Genomic DNA, 25,505 nt, shown 5'->3' with positions numbered 1-25,505 from the left:
AGGATTAGGCAAAAATTAAATTAAAACTTAAAACTTCCAATTAAAACTTCCAATATTAAACTAAAATGTACATATCTGCTTCCAGAGTTACCTTTCTGTGGCACATCAGGTTGGTGTAGACCTGCATGATGGGTGACCTGTGGGTGAAAGAATCCTTCTGATACCTTCACTGAAACCCTGGGTAAAATGATTTGCTAAGGTTATGTAAAACATTTACAAATTTCTGTTCCTTAGAAGGATACCATTTGATTTTCCAGAGTTATTTGTTATTTTCTACCAAAGGATGATTTTAAAAGTTTTATAACTATGTATTGGAAGATTTCTCAAATCCAACCCCTCTCCGTTATGCCACCTAGCCCAAATTTTGCTTTAAAAAGGTTTAAATAATTAGAACATACTTTTACAATTTATAAATTTGCCCAGAATGGCTGGTTAGCTGAAGGAAACAGAATGACCCACAAGTTCATCTGTCTTACAACTGCCATTCTTAAATAAGGAGTGAATAAGCAATTTCCTTTGCTATTTTAGGGGCAGAATAAATAACTTCAGTAACCGCTTATTCTGATGATTGGATTAGACCCTATTTTCAAAGAAGAAAGGAAGAAAACCCAATGGTAGTGTAAAGCTATTCATCTTGATAACTGCCTTATAATAGTTTGATCCCTACTGATATTTTGGTTTCTTAGGACAAAGAGATGATGTATGTGATGAATAATATGACAAATATTTCCTTTTCAAGCTTTTAATAAATTTCTTATCTTATTAAACTGGTAATTTAATCAAGTCATCTTCCCTTTGCCTTATGAAGCTGTCCATGAAAATGTACATTTCTTTCAAATATAAAATATTACTTGAGCCAGACTTTTTAAAATGGCATATGGACAGCTTAAGATAAGTACAAACATCCCTTCTTTTCTAGTTTGAATATTAAGTAATTTTTCTCCCTCTTCCACCGATATAGACGTATTAGACAACTAACCAGATTTACCTATGACCCTTTTGGTCACTTCCTGAAAATATAGTAGTATGATCAAACCTTTCTTTGATGGACTCTTGCCCATTCTTTCAATTCTGATTATGAATATTTGATGAGTATATGCTTTTAGGTGAAAGGAAATTTTCCATAATTTAATAATGTGCATCCTCCCATTAATTTCCAACTTCATAAAATTATTAAATGAGTGCCAAGTTTATATACAGCATAGCGATTAACTTAAGATTGTTGTTCAAAGGGACTGTTGACATTGGATTTGTAGGGTTTTTAACAGCCAATTTCCACTCATTGACAAATCCAGGACCATTGCTAACATTAATGCTAGATGAATGCTATGGTTTCCCACCTCTCATTGACTCTCTGCATTATCTCAGGTCTTGGAAGAAGGGCAACCTACGTGCACTTTTGCTTTCTCCCTGCACCTGAACAACCCCTAGTCAACACAGAGCAACAAGAGGAAAACTAGTTTTTACACGCTATGTGGGTAAAATATAGTGATCAGAGGCTGCTTTCAAGGTCACCTCAAGTGTTCACTTCATGTTATGATTCTTCATAGCCAGAGAGAATTGCAGAGTGTGGGTGAAATCCCAAAGCTCTTTCTCATCATGTAACTTCTAGAATCAGAGATCTTACTTCATCCTTCTCCTGGCAGAGTAAGAAGGGAATGTTTTAGGTGTATGAATCACCACGGAAGGGGTTTATGCCTGGTTGTACATAGTTCCCTGCCGTCAGCGTTGCACTCTCAGCTTTGACTTCCGTAGCATCTCAAAATCTTCCAGTGAGTGTACACTTAGGTTACTGTTTGCAAATGTATACTTGCTGAAGTTACATAGGAGTAGTTGCTGTAACCTCCTAATTGATCACTCCAAGACAGAATGCAAAATTAGATTCATTCTTAGATTATTCTAGGCTTTTTATTACAGTTGAATATCCATTTATAAGACACTTTCTATTTTAAGAGACACCAAATCCCTTTGGAAAATAAAAGGAATATATTAATATTCAAGAAAATGACCTCAACGTTCTGGAAAACATTGGTGAACATAAAGACCCAAGAAAGCATTGACAAAGAATCTGACTTTGTAGAACTTCTGCCTGGAGTTTGGTGTGTCCCTGGTTCAGAACTCATTCTAGGTTACTGGGACCTCTTCAACTTCTTCAAAATAGGCTATAAATGTGAATGTGCCATGGTTAGCTGACAGTATCTATCCTCAAAATTCTGATCTTCCCTGGATTCACAGAACAGCATGATAGTGCTGACAAAGCTCCATTTCTAGGTTGCCTTTCATTTAGAACAAAAACGCAGAAGGCAGATCTAAATAAATTCTGCGCCAGAACTGGTACAGTACCCACAGTTACCATACAAGACTCAGTTTATCTAAAAAAACAGTCTCTGTACTGTGCTTTTGCTCCCCAAAGATGTTAAAATGGCAAGTAATCCCACCCCTGACGACAAGATGTATAATATACTTCCATATCAAATGTCTGTTTGAATCATCACAAAATGCCATTGCCTCATTTAGAGTAAAATGAGGTTCAGAGAAATGAAATCTAATGTTACTCAATTAAAATAAGGTCTGTAGCCAAGATGAATATCTGGATCTTCTGATACTACAGCTTGTTTTTCTTCCACACAAATATGATTAGTAAAGTCTAGTGGGAATAAGTAAATCAACGGCACAGTGTTAAGCTATTTTTATACCATTTTGTCTGTGATAGCTTCTGCTTTTGCCAGTGGTTGGTTTACATCAAATGATTTATCAAAGGCATGTTCTATGCAGATATAAGATGAGTAAAGTAAACGAAAGGCTGAAATGAGAGCTAATACTATAGCCTCTCCACATGCTTAGAGATGATTACTTTTAAATTTTTATTTTGATAATAAAATTTTATGTATGTTCATTATTTAAAATTTAAAATATAGAAATATATAAAGACTTAATAATTACCTTAATCTTGCAATTTGGAGAAGATAATTTTTTTGCTGCATAGCTTTTACTCTTGAGAATATATACACACATGTATGCAATCTGTCCAGATATATTGTTCTGTGAAAAGATTGTACTGCATGTATGAACATTATGTTATAGGTATACTATATATAAGTTGTATATTCTCCTTTTTCATAGATTATATTATGAACCTTTTTTTATGTCTGAGTTACATATCTGTATCATTTTATAGTGACATTACTTTCTGTGCTAGTTTCTGTTTGTACTGTACATTATTTAATCAATTCCTAATTATTGTCTGTATAGCTTGTTTTTTATATTCACTATCGTAGACAGCCTCATGATAAATTTGTACATATTTCTGGCATAATTATATTATCACTCCTGTTGGATAGGAAATTTAATTCCAAAGTGAATTAGCTGTCTAAAATGGAGCTTGTTTTTAAGGCCCTTCAACTTGAAATGGCACATTTTCCTTGAAGAGCTGTACAAATGTATACTGTCACCAGGATTGAAAGGGATGATAGTTTCCTTCACTTTTGCTATCACAAAATACATATTAATTGTATTTATTCCTTGTGAATACGTAGTTTAAGTACTTTGCCCATTTTTCTGTTGAAGTGTCTCCTTATGTTTTCTTCTTAACATGTTCATGCAATCTTTTAAGAATATTAGTTCTTTTCTGTCTGTCCTGTGTATTGCCAATAGTTTTCATACTTTATTTTTTGTCTTTTATTTTGTTTGCAGTTTTTTCTACCATAAAGATAGTTTACATTTTATTTTTATATTCACATTTAGAAAGGCCTTTTTTCAACCTAAGAGTATAAATAGAGTAACTTTTATTTTCTAGTATTTTTTTTCATTTTTTTTATACTGCGTTTTCTCTGTTGTGAATTATATGGTTGTTTTTGTTGTATTTCTCTGTTGGGTAACCTATTGTTTTCTCTTACAGATATAATTATTGTTAGAGCCATTTTCCTTTTTAAATTTTAAAGCACTAAAGTGATTTGCCATGAAACTTCAAATAATACTTAATTGAAAGCCCCTCTTCACCACTATCTTTCTTCTTAACAGTTTGGTGTGTACCTTTCATTGTGTCGTATAATATTGGTACGTTGTATTGCAGCTCCTTTTGGTAGAGGGAACATTCCTGCCTGTTTCGTGTGAGATTCATGTGATCAGTTTAGGTCACAACCTGGCTTTGATAGCAGCTGAGTTGTGGGGAAAAGAATCCCAGGGACCCAGCAATTACACAGTCTCACGTTGCTCCATGTGTTCAAGGGCTATTCACACAAACAGGGGCAAACAGAACCCCACCTATGACATTTTCCTCCAGGTAGAAGTGACCGCAAATATACCCATGTACTTTTATCATCTTTCTCCCCAGTAGTAATCCTTTTAGATTCTGAAACATTTTTGATTCTTGAATTTTGTGTCTCATGTGAGATTTTCCTGAGATAAATATTTCATACACATTTAATTGGGAACCTGTGTGGGGATGTTTTGTCACTTTTGTTTAAGCTAAGATCTCCTCTCCACCCCACTCTCCATCTATTCAGTAGAATTATATTTTGTATAACTGTCTGGCATATCAAGACTCATCCTATATCTTCCAGAAGGTCATGGATTAATATAATATTTTTATAACATAGACCTAAAGAAATGAGTTGATATGCTCAATTCACACAATTAATGAAGAAAGGGGAAAACACTGAAATTCATAGCCAGTTTTATTATCTAATAGGAAGGAACACATTTCATAATCTACTGCCTAGGATGCTCTGTAATAATGTAAGAAAACTACATTAGATTATGTTTCTCAAAATGTAGTACAAAAATCACCTACATCAGAATAACTTGGATTACTAAAAATCGTGGTGAAAAGACTTTCAATTTAATTGTATTTTGATTTTTAAAGCAAATATATTAATTCTGCACTTCAAAAATTAGAAAGGGAAATCTATAACTTGTTAGAATGTAGCCTCCTGATGTCATCCAAGATGCCTGGCAGGGGAGATGGGGGCAGGTACCTGCATTTTTAACAGCTCTCAGATTGATTCCTATGCAGCTAAACTTTGAGAACCAGTGTCCAAAGTATTTAATTACATATTTAGACTAAAAGCTGGGATAATCATGGCAATAGAAAACAAACATTTGATGACATACGTCAGTTTGCAGATAGATAAAGTTAAACAATGTCCCATTTTCCCATAATTTCAAGGCATAATTTAGAAAAAAAAACTGTATTTTTTTCTTAGGTATGGACATAATTTGGAATGCTCTACTTAATTGGATACACTAATATAAACAGTTAACTACTTATCAGCAGAATTAATGTTCTCTGAACTATTTCATGTCTTTTTCATAGCAGAATAAATCTTGGTGATCAGGTTTTTTGGAAATACTGGAAGGTTCTGCCAAAATGTAACCCTTACTGTGATTCTGTTATTGAAATCCCATTCTTCATGTGATTATTTATTCTAAGATAGTTTCCATAAACTGAGATTCCTAATTTCACGCATCCTGCTTAATTGTATTTTATTGATGCTGATAACTAAAAATGAAACGAAGCATGAGAGTGGATTTTGGTTTAATTTTATTTATGTTGGAGGGTAATAGAAGCTTGAATAACTTCTTTAACTTACACACTAGCCAATTTGGTAAAGCAACTGTAAATAAAACAGGCTACTTCAGAAATTATTTTAAAAATTATGTCTCAAAATTTTCTGTCCTAAAAACTAAGTATGTATTTTACATTTTAATTGTGGTATTTAATTTCATTTCAACTGTGGTATTGATTCAAATTAAAAGATGAATGTAATTTTACCAAGAATAGTTAATTTGGGGAAAATTAATAATATTTTAATAGAAATTTAGCATATATAACATATATAAATATATATACATATATATTTATACATATATAACAAGCCTAAAGGTTTTCTAATGCATATATTACATATGTGTGTGTATATATATATATATATATATATTTGTATAGATAGACAGATAGATATAAAGCAAGGCTAAGGTTTTCTACTGCATCTGTTTCCAAATCCCTTAATCTGACAGGTAACCGATCTTGCGTGCTTCTTTGACAGGCTTATGCAGGCAAAGATCTGGAGGAGCAGTTGCGGTCGGTGTCCAGCGTAGACGAACTCATGACTGTGCTCTACCCCGAATACTGGAAGATGTACAAGTGTCAGTTAAGGAAAGGTGGCTGGCAACACAGTAAAGAACAGGCCAACGCCAATACGAGAACAGAAGGGACTCTAAAATTTGCTGCAGCGCACTATAATGCAGAGATCTTAAAAAGTAAGTATGGGAAAGAAAATATATAATAAGCTTCACGTATCAACCCAGTGAAAATTGTCTATCTGGTCCTTTAATTTCAGCATTTGTAATACCACTGAATACCTTTAGGGCCGAAAGTAAATAAAACAACAGAAAATAAGGAATTATTTTCAAAATACAGAATTTTATGATTTCACTGTGAGTGGTTAAGATGATTTCTTGAAAAATAAAGACAGGGAGGTGCGTGCATATCAACACACTGTAATTTTTTTTTTAACTGAGGTGATGTCCCATCAGAAAAAATTTTAAAACATACAGATAAATTTTACACACTATACCAGTTTAATCACTTAAACATTCTGCATCATAAAAATAATTGCACATAAGTTTTCTTTAGCTTTGGATATAGAAATGTTTAATTTCTAAATCATCCAAAATCACCTTATCAACTGCTACTTGTTTCTGTGTTGCTTCATAGGGAACTTGCTTGAGAGCTGGACTTTGGTAAAAGTCACAAAAGATTATGATGTTGCACAAAATGCCATAGCATAAATAGGTGGACACTTTTAAAACGTTAACTCCTTCCTGTTGTTGGATATTAACTGCTGTAAAGGTTTGAGATTGCAAATTATTTTGAGAACAAAGGCAAACAAGCAAAATGGTTTTATGGTTGAATAACCAGTAGTTTATATCTTTTTTTCCCCAAAACTTTATTTTAGGGTAAATAGGGGGAAAATAAACTAGAACATTTAAGAAGTACATCATTTTTAATGCAGTCTTTAAAGAGTCAGCAGTGTTATAGGTAAAGCACTGACTCATTGGGAACAGAATTCCAAGAGAGAGCATGAAAGGACTAGGAGATTTTGACTTTCCTGAAAAAGCTTAAGTTCAGGATGCATGTCCCAGTTGCTGGAAAATACCCTCTCATTTCAAGTACCTATCACCAGGACATTACCGAGGTTGCCAGATCGCCTGCCTGAAAATGAGTTTTGAATTGAATCCAAAACCAAAGCCGTCATCTCATTTACATCTCAGTTTAAAAAAGAAAAATTAAACACGTTGTTTATGTTTGCTCTGAGACGTCAAAAATGCTACGTATGATAGCAAATGAGCACGAGTCTCTCTCTGCGGGTTTTATAAACATCTGTATGTTAAATGTTCATTTTCTTAAGTAAAGAAAACCAAACATAAGGGCCGTAGAATCATTATTCTATTGTCATTTTGAGAAAGCGTCTAGATGTTAGTTGTTTTTTTTTCTTTTAGAGAATACCTTTAGCTGCTCTGTTAAAGATTATATCCTCTTCCAATTCACGGGGCGATGCAGGATCCCATCAACTATTCCTCCAAAGTTATGCATCGTACTTAACTCTTCACTCTGAAATCAAGCGTGAGTGGCTTCCACCTGCTGTGGGTGTCTCGGCCTAGGCGGCTTCTGTGCGACTCACGGCCTTCCCTGTGACCCGACAGGTATCGATACCGAGTGGAGGAAGACCCAGTGCGTGCCGCGGGAGGTGTGCGTGGATGTGGGGAAGGAGTTCGGGGCAGCGACGAACACCTTCTTCAAGCCTCCGTGCGTGTCCGTCTACAGATGCGGCGGCTGCTGCAACAGCGAGGGCCAGCGGTGCACGAACACCAGCGCCAGCTACCTCAGCAAGGCGGTAGGCCGGGCTCTGCGCGAGCCCTGCACCCGGGCGCCGTCCTCCCTGCGGCCTTCAGAGGGCCTCAGTCCCGCCCGCAGTTGCTTGTCTGGTCCCTGGGGAACGAAGTTAATGTCCCAGTAGTTGGTGCTTTCCGTGGTAGACCATCACCGAAAGAGTAATTGATGCTTCGTGAACTCTCTTTACAGAGTGGCATCCAAGAAAGCCACGTTTTAAAGGTCAAATAGAAATGCTCACGCCAGTAGCGTATTCTGCAGAAAGTCATATTCATTTAAAAAAGATATTAAGATTTAAAAAAATGATGCTGTTTTTATATTCAAGCCAAACTCTATCAAAGGGATGGCGGCCTTCTGAGTCTCTTGAAAAAACACGCCATCTTTTTCAAAGTGAGAGAAAATAAACATGAGGGATTTTGGAATTAAAATAAATTTTTTGGAATACCTTTAATTGTGTATATTTTAAAATAATTCAGTTCAGCAGTATGATATGTGTCCCAGACAATATTGTTTATTATTATGGTGCTTGACTTAAATGAAATATAAATTTGGTTGATTTTTTCAAGAGGTCCAGATATACCTGTTGGGTTTTCCAAAGAACAAAGGGCTGTACGTCTTTTAAAATTGGGATGACATGGAACACACTCAAAAGATAGATTTTTGAAGAATCGTTTTATCAAGTAAAACAAAATGCATCTATTAAGAGCTCATTATCTGTCATTTCAGAATTGCCTTATTGGATTTAGTTGGTGGATGAAATTTTATTTGCGAAGCGCTTATGTTGTACAGATCTGGATGACGACCATTGTAGTGCTGGGACTTTGTTGCGGTTGTCGTTCACTTCTGGAAATTCCTGCTTTTTTATAGTTCAGTTATTTACTTCGCAAAGATAAGTTACCAGTTGACAAGGTCCAAAGCTATTTTTCATGCCTGATTTCCTCCACAAATTCTTCTATGGTGCCTTGTTAATACAGAGAATGTGTTTTAAGGTGCATCTTTTAAAAATGTCTCAGGCTTTTTAGAGTCATATTAATTAAAGATTACTTTCATATTGAAATTAAATAGTTCAAAATACGTCTTCCTGAGATACAGATGCCCAATGTTCGGTATAAAGGTCCTCAGCCAGGACTTTTCTCCCCAACACCAGACTCACCCCAAACAACAACAGCACCATAAAAAACACCTGGTCTTCTAGTTTTCCCTCTTTCATTGCTTGACTTCATCTCTATTTGGAGAGAAGAAAATCGTCGTTGACGTCTCCTTCTCTTGTCACAAAACCCAACTGTCACCGAATCAGATATTTTATCCCCTGAGTGTCTTGAATCCCCGCACCATCACCGTCGGCCAAGACACTTTTGATGCTGTTTCCGACTTATGTGAAGTAACATCCTCTCTGCTCTCCCTGCTCCCACGCTCCCCCCGTCCCCGCTTCCTAATCTATCCTCTAAACTGTTCCCAAGCATGAGATTTTTAAACACACAAGTCTGATGTTGTCAGTCTCCAGTGGTCGCTCATTACGCCTAGAATAATATACCAAAATCTTTATCACAGCCCCTGCCTTCTTCTGCAGCATCCTCTAGCATAACTCTCCCTTGACCTAACTTTTTGTGCTTCCAATGCTCCAGCTTCCTTCAGTTCCTGGGAACCCGTTTCCCCCTCTGCCTCAGAGCCTTTGCACACACCTCTGAGCCATCCTGGCCTTCTAGCCTCCTCCCCGCTGAGGTACCGGTTCCTCAGATCTCAACTCGGGCATCACGTGGCTCAAGGAAGTTCTGGGGGAGATTTTTCTGACCTCCTTGGTTACACTCAGTAATTCTTGTAAATGCTTTTTAGTTTCCAATACTTTTCTTTCATTTTTAAAATTCTTTTCTTTTTCTTTTTTAAATTTTTATTGGAGTAGAGTCGCTTTACAATGTTGTGTTAATTTCTGCTGTACAGAAAAGTGAATCAGCTATACGCATACAAATATCCCCTCTTTCTTGGATTTCCTTCCCATTTAGGTCACCACAGAGCATTGAGTAGAGTTGCCTGTGCTATACAGTAGGTTCTCCTTAGTTATCTGTTTTATACATAGTAGTGTGTATATGTCAATCCCAATCTCCCAGTTCATCCCCCGCCTTCCCCCCTTGGTATCCATAAGTCTGTTCTCTACATCTGTGTCTCTAGCCAATACTTTTCTTTCAAAGCAGTAACTATAGCTTATAATCATATCGTTTATAATCATATAGTCATTATTATTTGAGTAATGTTTATCACCTCCATAAAGGCAAAAAGAGATCTGTTTCATGCACTAATCACCCAGCTGCCTACAACAGAGGTAGTGCACACCCCCTTAAAGGATCCCATGAAAACTGCGGACCCTCTCACCAGAAAAAAAACGAAAATATAGACACATAAACAGCATTTCCCCCTACAGTTTCAGGGAGTTCTCTGACTCTTAATCCTTAAGTGTTGAACCAAGTTTTAAAACAATTTCTTAATGATTAATAATGATAAAATAGTTGATTAACTCACCTGTGTAATTTTTAAATGAACTGATTCTTTTACCAAACAAAAGTATATGCTAAAAATTATAGCTCGGCCTTTTAAAAATGTCTGTTTCTTTAACAAATGGAAGAGAAAATTCTCCTTTTTTTCCATTCATAGTTAATATGAGCAAAAGTCAACATTCTATTCCTCTTACTATCAGCTCACTAAATACATGTTTACTTTACACCTGTGCCAAATAGGAGTCCCTGAGGTAAAATCTGAACTTGGAAAACAGAGAATCAGTACATTGTTCGTAAGCAAAATACATAACTTTAGTCTTCAATTAACCATTATGTAGTGGTTTTTCTGTGACCACTGCATACTTATCCTCTATATTGGTCTAATTAGGTCTCATATTCACCTAACTGGTATCAGAGTGAAAGTATTTATGTAAGGACAAGTACGTATGTCCAACAGCATACTAACTGCTCTGTCAAGCGGGAGGCCTTAGAGAGGTTTAGACTTTAGAAATTCTAAGTCTTCAGGGCTAAAAAGAGCATTTAGTGCTAAGTTTAAGTGCTATGTATAGGTATAGAATTTGACCCAGTAGCCTCAGTACTTAAACATCAAGTATGATACCATTTTCCTATAAGAAAATTAAGTCTGCTTTAGATCATATGGAATCAGTTCTTGCTGTATTTAATCTTCTTTCACCTCCAAGCTTCCCAGAATTTAGGATTACTTTTATAATACATTTATGATGTTGCTATGATTCATTTTACCTGCTTCCTCCCAATTATCTGATCATATGAAAGAAAAAATCGGGATTTGCCTATGCCATTTTTGAAGTCTGTCTGGTTTCTTGTTGGTTTATGTTTTCACATTTTGTTTGGATTTTTTCGATAGACTTGATACTTGCGATAATCACAATTCTTATCAATTTTGATCTGCATAGCAGTGGCTTTAAAATGTGTAACAACGGAGTAGTTTTCATTTTAGCATTTCAAGTTTTTAAAGATGTGCAGAATTTTGGAGTTAAAAGTTTGAAGTCAGTTGGGAAGGAAGTCCTTAGTCTTCCGAGTTCCGCTCCGGACACCCTCCTCTGACTCTACACACCCTCTTTCCTCACTTTCTCTTTCTGCCCTTCCTGGTGATTACTCCCAAACCTTTATCTCCAGCCCAGACCTCTCTCGTGGTTTCTGCAAAACCAACTCAGCCTCATGACTCGGCTTCCCCCAGACAGGTCACAGTCAGCCTGTGTCACGCTGGAGTTACAGCCTGTCTCCCACCTCCACCCACCCTCACAAATAAACAAAAAAGTCATGAATCTTTTTCTTTTTCCAGCGTTCTCTGTCTTAGTAAATGATGCCATTTTTTTCGTTGGTCCATCTGATTATTCCTGCTTTCACCAGAAGCCCAATCAATAATTCCTGTTAACTCTACCTTCCAAACGTCTCTAGAACCCATCCGTGTCTTCATTCTGCTGACTCCACTCTGATCTGGGCCGCATCCGTCAATCACCTGGAACATGACACGTGGACCAGCCCACTAACTGATGTCCTACCTCCTTCCTACTTCCCTCCAATCCCTTTGCCGCATTATAGCAGTGAGTTTTTTCTTTTCTAAATGAGAAGTCAGATGCTGCTCAAAACTCTCCTGTAACACTGCCTGTTGAGACTGAGCCAGCATGCAGCGAGGGTGTTGGTAAGCTGGTCTTTTCTCATTGGATTGCTCAGGCTAGCGTCTCTTCTGATCGGTTGATACCAACCTTCTAAGTTGTGAAATATTTTGAATGACACTCCTCTTTAGGTGTCTTCTTTGGGTTAAATCCTTTAACATGGTTTCCTGGGCCCTCCATGATCTGGCTGCTACTTAAATCTGCAGCTTCAATTGTCTCTGCTCTTTCCCGCAAAAGCTACTTTCCACAAATACCCAGATTCCTTTACTCTTTAAATTATGTCAAAATCTCTTACCTCCAAGTCGTTCCAGTACTGCATCCTGGGTTTGAAACACCTCCTGACACAACACCACCATGTCCCCACTTATCGAGCTGATTTCTACACATCCTCAGGCCTAGACCTAAACGTCGCCTTCACAGCGTCCTGTCCTGTGCTCCGATAGCACCCTTTATTACCCGTACAATATAGCATCATTACCTTATCTGTCTGTCAGATTATTTTATTCCCCAGGCTCTAAACCCCGTGAAAGCAAAGGCTGGGTTTGGTTATTACCGTGGGGCATAATAGCGCGGTAGTTGGCACGTAGTGAACACTGGGCACTAAATAAATACTTAAATAAAAGGGAACCGATTCGGAGTCAGAGGTAGAGTTCGAATAGGCTGGTTTTGAAGCATCTGAGTGGTATTTAGGTGGAGATACCAGAGGAAGACTGGGCATATAATTCTAGAATTCTACAGCAGTGATTGGATCTTCAGCTATAGATTTGGGAGGAAACCTCATATTGATGAGTGTGGTTTGAAGCCTTTATGTGGTTGTTACTGCTGAGAGAATTCTTGTATCAGGAGAGAGATCGGAAGCTAATACCCAGGGAAAGCCAATATTCAGTCGTTGGTATCCCGCCCATTTCTCCCTTTGATTTTGTAATATCATGCCCTTCTCCCACCCAAAGAATCCACTCAGATTTATTTTTTAAGGTAAAAGGGATAATTTGAATTTAAATTCAATTAAGCAAATATGGTGAAGCACCTACTAAGTAGTGTTTATCAAGGAGGTTTACAAACCAAGGAGAACAAGACATGAAACACCTGATGGCACTGTTTTCATTTGTCTTTGACCTTTTTACTAATTTTGCAGCTTGTAAAAGCTGGCACTCAGGTAACACTCTTTCCTGAGTTTATCTGTTTTTTTATATTTTCAATATAGTATAAATGGGAGCATGTGATGATTGCTTTCAAACATAAAAGGAAGTTTCTTACCGATATTTTCTGAAGGGGAAAAACAAAGTGTTTTGTTACAGGAATTCCAGACACATCTTTTGGCAACAAGTCACCAGTTAGAATCACATAAACTGTAAGGACAATGTACCTTAAGTAATGTAAAACCCAAGTTTTTAGTAGAAACTTCATAGAAAACTTTTATGGGGTTCCATGAAGGACAGGTTATCAGCATGTGTGAGGAAGCCAGCCGTGAGTTGAAAAGTAAAACCACATGCACTGAGCATTCCAGAGTGAGCTAATCCATAACAACTGCTCCGAAGTCCTTCCCAACTAATATCTAAGTGACTTTGAAAAGTTACACAGATCGGATGTCTTCTTGACCTCTTTCCTAAACATATGCTTTAAGTGTATTTTCTCATGAGAAATTGTATGTTTAAGACACATAACCAAAAAGTAGAAAGTGGATTTTGCAGAACGTAAATTATTTGATGGCCAAAGTAGGAGCAGAAGAAAGTCATCTGCTTTTGAGCCAAACATATGGATAAAAAGTTATTTAAATGTTGGTATTGTTGTTGAATAGTGTCACTGAAGATAGGAATGAAAGAATAACTGCCAAATCTATGGGCTTTCCTTGGACATCTTGGAGTTAGAACTGGAGAAACTGTATGTGTTCATTAGTATCAACTGAAGAAGCAGCTCAGTCTGGGCCCTAAACCTCCTTTCCTCATTCTGATGTACATGAACCACATTATTTAAAATTCTGTGTTGCTGTCTTAGAAATAGCTATTCTATGTTTGTGTTATTTTATAAAGAAATAATATGAACATATAGACTAGCAAAAGCATGCCAGATTATATTGGAGTTCAAGTGTTTCTTAAAATTGTCTTTTACTGCCAAATTCATTTAAACCTAAGTAAGTAAACTGTGCAACTCTGGAATGAAACTTAGAAGTATTATTTTGCACTGCCGACAGGCATAGTTCTTCCATTAATTAAAACAGAACACTAGCAGTCTGAAGGATTACTTTATTACATTCATATGTATTTAACAAGTGGAATGCGATTTGTTCTGAATTTTTAGCTAAGTAATATTTGGCAAGCACGGTTGTTGGAAATCAGGTTTTATCCAGATGTGGGAAAAGAACTCTATACCAATACCAGTTATCAGAAGTTAATGCATCTGTTAAACAAACCACTTTTTTCCAACTTAATGTACTGATCATGTCCACAAGTTTTATTCAATATTTCTAAAACTCCTGAATTGGGGTTTTTATTTTAATTGTAGCACTGTATGTACATTTTATTTATAAAAACATGTAAAATGAATTCAATACCAGATGTAAATCTGTTAGGACCTGCTGTCTTCCCAGACCCAATTTAAGTTCCATAGACCCTTGATAGCTGGCCATGTGCTTAATATACTCAGTGGAAATGTTAAAATAAACCCTCAATTTTCATCTTTTCCCATGTTTAGGGATTATTTCTTTAAATGTTGTGCAGTTTTTCTGTCTGACTTTGCAGTTATTAGCCATGCTCTCCAGGGGCTACAGATGTGTCTACACTTAATTAACAGACTCAGGGTTGGAATATTTAAATTACATACGGTAGTGAAATATTATTCTCTGGAGAGAAATTGGTCATATTTTGAGATAAAAAGATGTTGTAAAGGAAGGCACTTTTTGTGTCATATTTTTATCCACTCAAACATTCTCTAGAATTTGGTACTAAACTGTAATCCAGGATCTTCTCAAAAAGGAAGTTCTACACCTTTTTCTTGCATAGCCTGCAAGAGAAGTAGAAATAGGAATTGTTGCTTTACAACTGTTGCTATGCTGGTGTAAACAACCTATTGTTTCAAAATGTGGCTTTATTTGAAGTCCATTCTTGTTGGTGGGAATGGACTGTTAAATCTTCTTATTAAAGAATTCCAGTAGATAGCAAATGGGGACCTGTCTGTTGGAAATGTTTGTCATTTCCTCTTGTTTATTACAGTTTTACTGAATACACAATCAAAAATTATTTTCAGTTTCCATCTTTGTTTAAATGCCGTCGTTATGTAAATTCTTTTGATCTTCTCCAAAACCAGCAACTCTTTTAATAGGCATATGCTGATAGTATAGCATCAGTCTCCATAGTGAATTTTATTATTATTTAGATGCTTAATTATTTACAAGCTAATACCATCTATTGTTCAAGAACAATTCACTTTATGGTATAAAACTATTTTAGGAAAATCATCATGTTCAAAATATCAAGTTATAATTATCATCACCCATTAGTATTTACTAGGTGCACATATATACACAGAATTATTAGCTAAAGCTGAACATAGTACATAAATTTTGCACTCTATGAGTTTAAATTTAAAATAGAAAGTACTATTGTGCACACATTAAAGAACAAAACAATCTGACAAGAGTATAAGGATCTTTACTGCATTAACATATAAAGAATCTATTTATTGTTTCAAAGACTGATGTGTTTGGATAGACCTTAACTCTTTTGAGAGAAAATTATAGTCACTGTGTTGGTTTCAGTCTTTATATAAATGACAAGCACAGATTTCATAAGGGGGTTAAACTGCAGGTTCTTGCTTACCAACAGCATTTGTGGTAAACTATTTGCTGTGTTTAAAATTCTAACCTAGTATCATCATACATACACAGATTTTTTTTTCCTAATTCGCTCTCATTGTTAGTTTCGCTTAACTAAAACAATGACAAGAGTCATTGATTGATGACTGTTATCTTCAGATGACTGTTGACTTGAGATGACTGGTGACTTATAGGTTCTCAATAAATAGTTATTGAAAACTGAACAAAGATTTTAAATAAGTTAAAGAATTGTAATTTCTCTAATGAAGATTCAACTCAGTTTTAAAGAAGAGGAAAAAGAATCACCCAGACAACACTGCCATGAAATCACCACCATTATTATCCCTATTTCATAAATCATGAAACAGCAGCTAAGAGAAGTTAGATAATTTTTCCAAATCACAGAAGTAGCACAGATGCAGGACTCTAATTAATGTCTATCTCTTTTTAAGACTAAGATCTTGGTTATTCTTATATCTCTAGTAGAAAAGGGAAGTTGCCAGTTATTTGAAAAGTTTATTTATTTAGGGAAACATATGAGTTTATAATGTGATTCTAATTATTAATATTTTTCAGCTCAAAAAATGTTTACATTTTCTGAGCACATACTATCTAATTAGGAAAAAGGGCTATAGACATTCTTAGTAACATAGGGATTAAATAGAGCAATATAAAATTCACAAATTGGTCTGTAAAAAAGAAAGTGGAATTTTTATACTTATTAAAAAGAAGTAGAAACTGTATTTAATCATTTTAAATGAAAAAAGAAGTCAATCAATACTCACATTTAAAGCTAGTGCAGAAAGGAGGTGGGAAATGAGAGCGGCTCCTTTAATGTGTGACAGCAGCTGGCACTGGCACAATTACGTCTTACTGTCCACACATACAGCACAGCTCAGTAGATGTTTCTAATTCTTCTGAAGTCAACAGATGAATAAAAATCTTTTTCCCTTTAATATTGGTCAAAAGCATCTTTCTCTGGACCCTTAAATTTTTTCCACACTGACACAGTCAATTAGAAAGTTAAGGAAACTGCCTGAAAAATCTCAGGTCAAAATTTGGAGGTGGACTGTGTGTTTCAAAGAGAAGAAAAGGGTTTTGACTTTAATTTTCAGCCCATTTCTTCCTTTTGATCAAATTAACTGAATTGAGCTGGCCAATTGCCTACTTGGACTCAAACAAGAGACATTTCTATGACATCAATAATTAAATATTTATTTTCCTTAATTAGAAATAATTTTTCTCTCAAACTGCACCACAGTTTTAATGCCTATGAAAAATCAACTTACAGGAAAAAACAGTTCTCTGAACAGTGATTTGTTTTTTCAGTGCCTCTTTACCTGTCCCTTTACCCTTTTAGTCAGTGTATTCACCAACACAAATCCCTCCCACCCTTTGAAAGTAGAGCGCCAGGCTTATTTTACCAGGAAGGTGCGTCTTAATGTGCGTTTTACTGATCTCCGTCTCCCTAGAACATTCTTTGAAGCCCTAGTTCCTGAATACACACCTGGTGCTTTGGGGCAGGTCCTGACTGTGGACATTCTCCACCCAGGAATGGCCGAAATCTGTCCACGATCACTGATAACACTCACTGTGGTCTCTCTCCCCTTTGGAAACCATGCCAGGGTGGAAGCCGGCACGGCAGCAGTCACTGAAAGTAGGAAGGATGCGGCTGAGGTCTGGGGATGGGAAAGCATCGTTCACTCTTCTGCAGTAGCTGTTATCTCACAGTGCCTTATCCCTCGCTACCGGGCCCTGTTCTGCCTTGTGTCACTTGAGGCGATGCCAGATCTTGCAGTGGTTATTACACGCATTCTGTAAGCAGAAACGCCCTCGAGGCCTGACCCATCTCATCCCTTTCGCTCCAGTCACATGAGGCCACCCTTCCTGTTTCTTCATTCCCACCTGCTCCTGCCCTTCGGCCCCTGCCCTGCTGCAACCCTCAGAGTCGCTCTGTTACGCAGTTTTCTCCGCTCAGTCCTTATCGCCCTTGAAGACCTTTGACCCTGTGACCACACCCACCTTCCTGAAGCTCTCCTCTCTTTTGCTTCCCCTGGCTTAACAGTTCCCCTCCTGGTTCTCCATGTCGGATCAGACTTCTTCCCAAACATATTTACTGGTTCATGTGCCTTTTTTCACCCCTTATATGTTCCTGTTGCCCAGGTTTCTAGTATTAGGCGTGTTCTGTTTTCATTCAGAATGATGTCACCAAGTAATCTCATCAATGCCCAAGACTTTAATTCCAACTTTAATACCGCTGGCCTTTAAGGGGCTCTCCTAAGCTCTAAGTACATATATCTAATTGCCAGTTAAACATAAATTCTTAGGTTTTTCTGAGCTGACCTGTACATCTTTCTATCATTTCCACTATGACAGAGTTTAAGTAATTTATAAATATATAAATATGAACATTAAATAAGCAATTCTAAACCACTTTATATTTCTACTGTAATGCTGGTTCTTAATGTAGGGTCGAGAGATGTCATAAGAAGTAGAAAAACTGTAGTCTATATAGATAGTACAGAATTCTCTCTCTTAAAATAGTTATACATAGTGCAAAAGATTTCTGCCAGTGTGACATTTTACCTAATAAAAGGCTTTCATCCAAACTGCATAAACAAATGTCTTTTTGAGACATTTGAGAAGAAACTGGTCAAAATAATAATACTGGGATACATTGAGGCCATATGTTGAGATTACCTACATAGAATAGAAAATATTCTGGAAAGCATCTAGAATCTTGAGAATATATGCAAATAATAATAACTCATATCTACACAGCAATCAAAATACATATCACAATCATATACGTTAGCTTACATAATTTTTACAACAGTCCCATGAATTAATGGGTCAAATGTTACCCTGAATTTACTGGTTGTTAAAGAAATATACAGCTTCGAGAAGTTAAATGACCTTTCCAAGTTCACATAACTTATAAGTGGGGTTGCTAATAAAGGTGCCCTGTCTGGATGTGAGTCTGTGCCCATTCCTCCTAAGGCACTTATGCTAAGAAAGTAGCTGAAGTTTTACGTGAATATATAAGAAGTACATTTCAAGTGAAGAAAATATGCATTTATAATTTAGATATTTCTATATTTCATTCTTCAAAATTCATTTCAATGAATCTCCCTGTAGGCAAGGGAGCAAGAATGGGCAACTAATTCTATGCCCTAAGTATCTGCAATGATCTTCAACTGTTGGCATGAAATTACAGCAAAGGGTGGAATCGCAAGGCTCTGGGGTGTGTTGTCTTTTTTAGCACTACACAAATGTCTGTAAAGGTACCAAACAACACACGGTTTAACTACAATTAAATTACTATGAGCTGATCTTATCAAGCAGGTAATGGTCAGGATTTCACTTTCACCATTATTTCTGATCATAATTTAGATTTTAAGAATCTTTGGAATTTAAATCCTCTTAGTTTTGCTTAATCACTAATTTATTTGTATATTCAACTTAAAACATTGTTTTTGCGGAAGGGAGAGGAAAAGCTGAAGTTCTCCACTAATAATGCATTCAGAATGAGGTTTTAAACAAAATGTTAAGACTCTAATCCACCATCATGTATAATGTCCTACCCTATTTTACACTTATATTTGCATAATGCCTTCGTCAAAATAGCAGAAACGCTCCTTTACTAATGAATGTATTTATTTTTCTTTTAAACATAATAAATTCATAAGATATCTCAGATAAATGTAAAACTACTTTGAGGTTGAAGTTTAATTTGGAATGAAAGTCAGTTTTACATCTATGTATTTTATGTCTGTGTATTCAGTTTACATAAAATAGGACTTAACCAAACATTTCTAGGTTGTGTGACCAATAGCTTTGCTCTTACATCACAAAGATATTTATATCAGTGCCATGTTTTTAAACCCCTGGAATAATCTAGGACTCTGAAACAATCCTTTTTTCCTTGAACATGTTGGTCTGTCACATCTCTGCTCTGTAATCATCAGTTGGTTATCAAAATTCTAATATGCTTTATAATAGTGACATGAGATAAGCATATAGACTGTTTACTATTCTGATAAAGGATACTTATTAGACGCAAAACAGTTTTTACATTATAAGCATAAAAAACTTCAGCATCCTGCATACATTATGCAGCACTACCTAATCATGAAGAGTTAATCTCACTCTTTTTGGACTCCAACATGTACCATAAAAATGCTTTATAGCATCTGTATAATTTTTCTTCTCTTGTCCCTTCTTTGTAGTTGTTTGAAATTACAGTGCCTCTCTCTCAAGGCCCCAAACCAGTAACAATCAGTTTTGCCAATCACACTTCCTGCCGATGCATGTCTAAGCTGGATGTTTACAGACAAGTCCATTCAATTATTAGACGTTCCCTGCCAGCAACACTACCACAGTGAGTATGAATTAAATCTATTTTTTCTTCATCCTCTACTAATATAAAATTATTTCCAAGTAAACACAGTTGATTGAAAGAATTTTTGTGAAATTTGCGATAATATACCTCCGCATCAAATAAAAAGAAGACAAATTTAAAAGTGCACCATGAACATAAAATTAAACTGAAACAAGAAAACCCATGTTATAGACAAAATAGCTCACAATATAAAAGAAGTATTTCTGTGGAATGACACACATGCCACCAACATTCAACATTCATGAAATCAGGTGTGCAAATTCATAGATGATGCTAAAACTAAAAATATTTGAGCCTAAGATTTTTGGTCCAAAACAAAAAGTAAATATAAATACATTATTTTCCATCTATTAGCATTCAGTTGCCTCTCTTCAGTCTCCATTAGTTTTTGTCTATATATCGATTCATATTTTTTATTTCAGCAAGGATTGAATACTGAAATTTTGATTAATACTTGAAATAATTTTTCTTAATATTACTTCAAATTAACAATCAAAGTAACATTTGTTATTCAAATTTTTTTTGCATCCTATTTTTTAGTTTGGTATATGGCAACATATGCTTCATTAGATCTTATAAAGGGCCTGGATAGAGCATCACGTATTGACTCTATGAACAGTTTATAATGAATCATTATGCATTGCCATCTGAGATCTAGGAACTTTTTGCCCCCAAATTAGGATGCAGCTCTTTGTTCTTTAGGATAGCCAGGGAATGTGGAATGGGCATGTAAATAAACCTTAGATAATTCCAACATTTGTAACAAAAGTATAAATAAATTGATGGGTAAACATATACATTTACCAAAAACCTTTTTAGAAACCTTTCATTTTAGTGGACTTGACAATAAAAATGATGGGCTAATAGCAGTTTTCCCTGTTGGATCTCTTTGTGCTGCTTTACTTAGTGTGACAGATAGGAGGCGTTACCTTTCCAGGGACACCGTAGGAAAAACTCAAGGATAGCCTAATTTGACTGACAGAAAGAAAAAATCTTACAGGCATCTGTGAATAAATTCATACTGATGCAAGTGGAGACAACGGCCCCCTGAAGTAGTAGGTGCGATTTTATTCACGCAGCCCTGGGAGTTCTATTCACCTGTGTCCCTTGGCAACTCATCCATTCTAAGCACTTCAGTTGTTATCTCTGTATTGATGGTTTCCAGAATTATAGTTCAAGATCTGACCATATTGATGACTTACAATATTTTATTAAGTCCCTTTTATATAGCTGTGTTTATTATTATATTAGACGTAATAGGTACAAAATCAAAGATTTATTAAGTCCGTTTATTTACCTCTACATTATTCACAGTAATGGCCTTTCATATTCTTTGAGGCCTTGAAAACACGCAGTTGTCGTTAATTCCTTCTTTTCCTTATATCACACCTGAAAGCTATTGATTATTTTGGGGGGAGGGGAGATATCTGCTCCAGCCTAAACTTATCATTTCACTTCCGTCACTGTCATCCTGATCCGCTTCTTTCTGCATGAATTTCTGATTTAATGCAGTGGTTTCAATACTAGCTTTCTTGTGTCAAATGTGTCTCCACCTCCTGTGTAATGTCACAAGTAAGCTTTAAAAGGCATCATTTCATTCATCTGACCAGAAACTCAGTGACTTTCAACTTCTCAAAGAATTGGGCACCGATTTTCCACCTCTGTCTTCTGGTGTCAGCCTTCCTTTCTTGTTTTGCTTCTCATTCTTCACCAAGTCTGTGTTTCACAAAGTCTGGTTCCCTAAATACCATGCTTATTTCCTGCTCTGTAACTGTTTCTATTCTGACCTGGCTTAAAATAAATTTACTTTCTTTTCTGCCTTTCCAAAGCCGTATCCATTTCTCAGAGTTCAGGTAAAGGTCTTTCTGCTGCATTTGTCTTGTCCAAATACCACAGTCACCTTTGCTTCGTGAATTCCCATAGCAATGACTATATTTACTTTATCCTTGCATGGGTTTTTTAGGGGTCTGTAACTGTTGCATGTGAACCTAGATCATGAGATTATTTCAGGTAGGCTTATGTCTTCTGTCATGTCCAGCTAATAACACTTACAAATAATTGAGCTATTAACTACTTTCAGGCCCTAACACACATTGTCTCATTTAACACTGACAAAAGCATCTGTGAAGTTGGTGGTAGTTAGCCTTATTTTACAGATGAAGCTGCTAATCACGCTCCAAACTTGGGAGCTAAACAAGTATACTACACTCATCAACAAATGCTTCTTAAATAAAGTAACTTATTTATCTGTATATATCTCATAGCATTTGTGTATTTTACTCATACTTTCATCATTACTTATTCTTCTAAGTACTATACTGTATGCTGTTGGAGGTCAAGAAGAGACAAACGTTTGAGCAAAGAGAGCTTGGGTCTTAGTAAGCAGAGCTGAGTTAGGCCTGCCATTAATTAGCGTTTTAACATTGGGTATTTCGTGTGTCTGAACCTCAGTTTGCTTATGTGTAAAATGTAAAGATGTAAAGAGGATTGAAGGAAATACTGAACGCTTCTGCACTGCTGACTATGGTGTCCAGCATCTAAGAGATAGTCATTAAAGGGCAGATTTATTATTATCGTTAAGATCCATGTTGGATTCATTTCCTTGTCTCTTGTGTTTTTCAGTGTGTTTCACTGTGTTCAATAAGAAATGTATTTTATATTCCAAGCCAGTGAGCACATAACTATGTGTGTATGTAATATCCATCAATGTATGTGTGTAATATTTATAATATACATATAATTTTAAAGTAGATAACTATATATAACTTTACATGTAGTTATACAGCCATATATAGCTATAAAAATAAAACAAAGTATTATTTTAAAATATTTCCTTTAGAGTAGTGCTATTCAACCTTTTTTTTTTTTTTTCATTATCACCCCCTAAGGATCCTTTTATAGGCATTTTTTCCTAATCACCTCCCCCATGAAATCTGAATACCACAGACACATTTATATCTCTTTATATACCTTAAGTATATCTGGGCTTCATACATTTAAAAGGAAGTAGAAAGCTTACTTTTTCATTCAGTGTAGGATTAAAAAGGACAAAATAAAAATGTTATAATGAAAAGTTAAATAAAAATGTAAAAGCTATCAATATTGAACATAACTATTTGCTGAGAAACTTTTAGAGTAATTTATTTACTTATAAAAATGGTAATATGTCAAATTACATATGGAAATTAGCAATTGATATAAACTAGAACAATATAAATATAATAATTTTTAAAACATTCAAAATAATCATGTTCCAGCAAAAGTAAAATAATTTTAAAAAAATTTTTTTTAAATTTTAAGAGAAATTAACTTTAACTTCGGCTTCGTATGAGAAAACAGTGTTTAACCTATATAGCTACTAGATATTCATTTAGAGGGTATCAACAATTTTTCTTCTCGGCATATGACATACTAATGTTTTGATTAACATTTAAGCTCAAACATTATTTGAGCTTAAATACACACAATATGATCGATAACTTCCCACCTAGGTATTTATCCAAGAGAAATATAAACATATTTCCACACCATAACTTGTAGACAAATGTTATATAAGCTCTTTAGCCTGTAACTGAGAACAAACCAATATCCATCAAAGGTGAATGAATAAACAAATTGCAGTATATCCATACAGTGGAATATTACTGAGCAGTCTAAAAAGAATGAACTGTTAATACACACAACAATATGAATGGATCTCAAAAATGTTAAGCTGAGTGAAAGAAGCTGGACTAAAAAGAGTGCATACTGTATGATTCAATTTACATGAAACCCTAGAAAAGACAAAGATAATCTAGACTCAGAGAAAGCAATCAGTAGTTGCCTAAAGATGCAGGGGGTGGGGATTGACTGGGATTGAGCAAAGGGAACTTTTTGTGGGTGATGGAAATGTTCTGTATTTTGATGGTGGTGAGCGTCACACAGGTGCACAAATTTGTAAAAAGGCAGTGAATTTAAAATAGCATTTTGGGACTTCCCTGGTGGTCCAGTGGGTAAGACTCTGCACTCCCAATGCAGGGGTCCTGGGTTCAATCCCTGGTCAGGGAACTAGATCCCGCATGCTGCAATTAAGAAGTCTGCATGCCGCAACTAAGACCCAGCGCAGCCTAAATAAATAAATATTTTTTACAAAACAAATTTTAAAAAATAGGAGCATTTTCTTATATGCAAATTATTCCTCAGTAAAATTGATTTTTGAAATGCCAAGAGAAAAAGACCCCTTTCATTAACTATAATTTTGAAATTAGTTGAGGTTCAAAATGGTAGACGTCTTAAAATCTTTATGGTGACACTTTAAGTCAAGATTATAATGATTCCTTCAGGGGGAGGGCTTCCCATCACTCCTTTCTATGGAGATGAAATCCCGCTCAGATGCAGCAATGCCCCATTTCTGCTCCAGCCCTGCTCTCACCCACCACTGCTGTCAGGAGGAAGGCAAGTCATGTCTTTTCCAGATGCTTGGTGTTATGTTTACATTATTATGAGGTTAAATAAGTAGCAGATCATTTGTTTTACGTTATTTAAGAACAAATATAACTAAGAATCATTCACAAAATGAGTCATTCATAAAATAATTCTTGAGTCTCTAAAAAGGACAAAGAATGTGTCTAGGGACTGTGAGAGAGGACAGAGATGAGCTTCACTGCCCCTAACCTCTGAGCATTCATAGTCAAGGGACAACGTGCGTTATATTGATATTATTATTGTTATTATTTATTTTCCTAAATATTACTGTGCACCAAGCCACCCGTGGTCTCATGCTCATAACTAGTGCTGCCAGGTGGTGGCCTTGATGAGAGACACCACAGAACACAGAGTGTGCTCGCTGGAGGTGCTTCCTGGTTGGAAAATTCATCCTCTGCTCACTAGCCCTTTTGAGTTTTGCTAAGTTCTATAAACTTTTTGTGGCATTTTTCATCTTTAAAACAAAAAAATAAAATGTTACATATAACATAATACAGTGTAAGATTTATAACCTAATCCTCACAATCAATTCAATAACAGGATACTATATTACATATTAATCTAAGATTATAATACCATAATAGAATAACGATGATGATGGTGATAACATCTAACTCACGAGGGTGTAATGATGTTTATTATCAGTATTCATGTTGCATATTAGCCCAGTGCCTCACACACAGTAATCATTCAATAAACATTGGCTGCTATTTTTACTAACATTTTACAAAGGAGAAAATTGAGTCTTAGAACTGTAATTAGCATATACAAAGCTAAAAACTAAAAA

The 25,505-nt window shown here is 35.7% G+C and overlaps 1 protein-coding gene across 1 annotated transcript in view; it reads left to right on the top strand.

Annotated features, from left to right (window-relative positions):
* VEGFC (vascular endothelial growth factor C) overlaps positions 1-25,505 on the top strand; it is a 98,355-nt gene that overhangs the window by 57,908 nt on the left and 14,942 nt on the right. The window contains exons 2-4 of the mRNA XM_082374595.1: positions 6,048-6,261; positions 7,708-7,898; positions 20,082-20,233. Coding sequence (XP_082230721.1) covers positions 6,048-6,261; positions 7,708-7,898; positions 20,082-20,233 — 557 coding nt within the window. The remainder of the gene's footprint in view (positions 1-6,047; positions 6,262-7,707; positions 7,899-20,081; positions 20,234-25,505) is intronic.

The sequence above is a fragment of the Balaenoptera borealis genome (assembly GCF_965194805.1).
Source record: "Balaenoptera borealis genome assembly, chromosome: 21".
Classification (NCBI taxonomy): Eukaryota; Metazoa; Chordata; class Mammalia; order Artiodactyla; family Balaenopteridae; genus Balaenoptera; species Balaenoptera borealis.
Note: the sequence above shows the minus strand (reverse complement) of the source record. Positions and strands in the feature narration are given on the sequence as shown.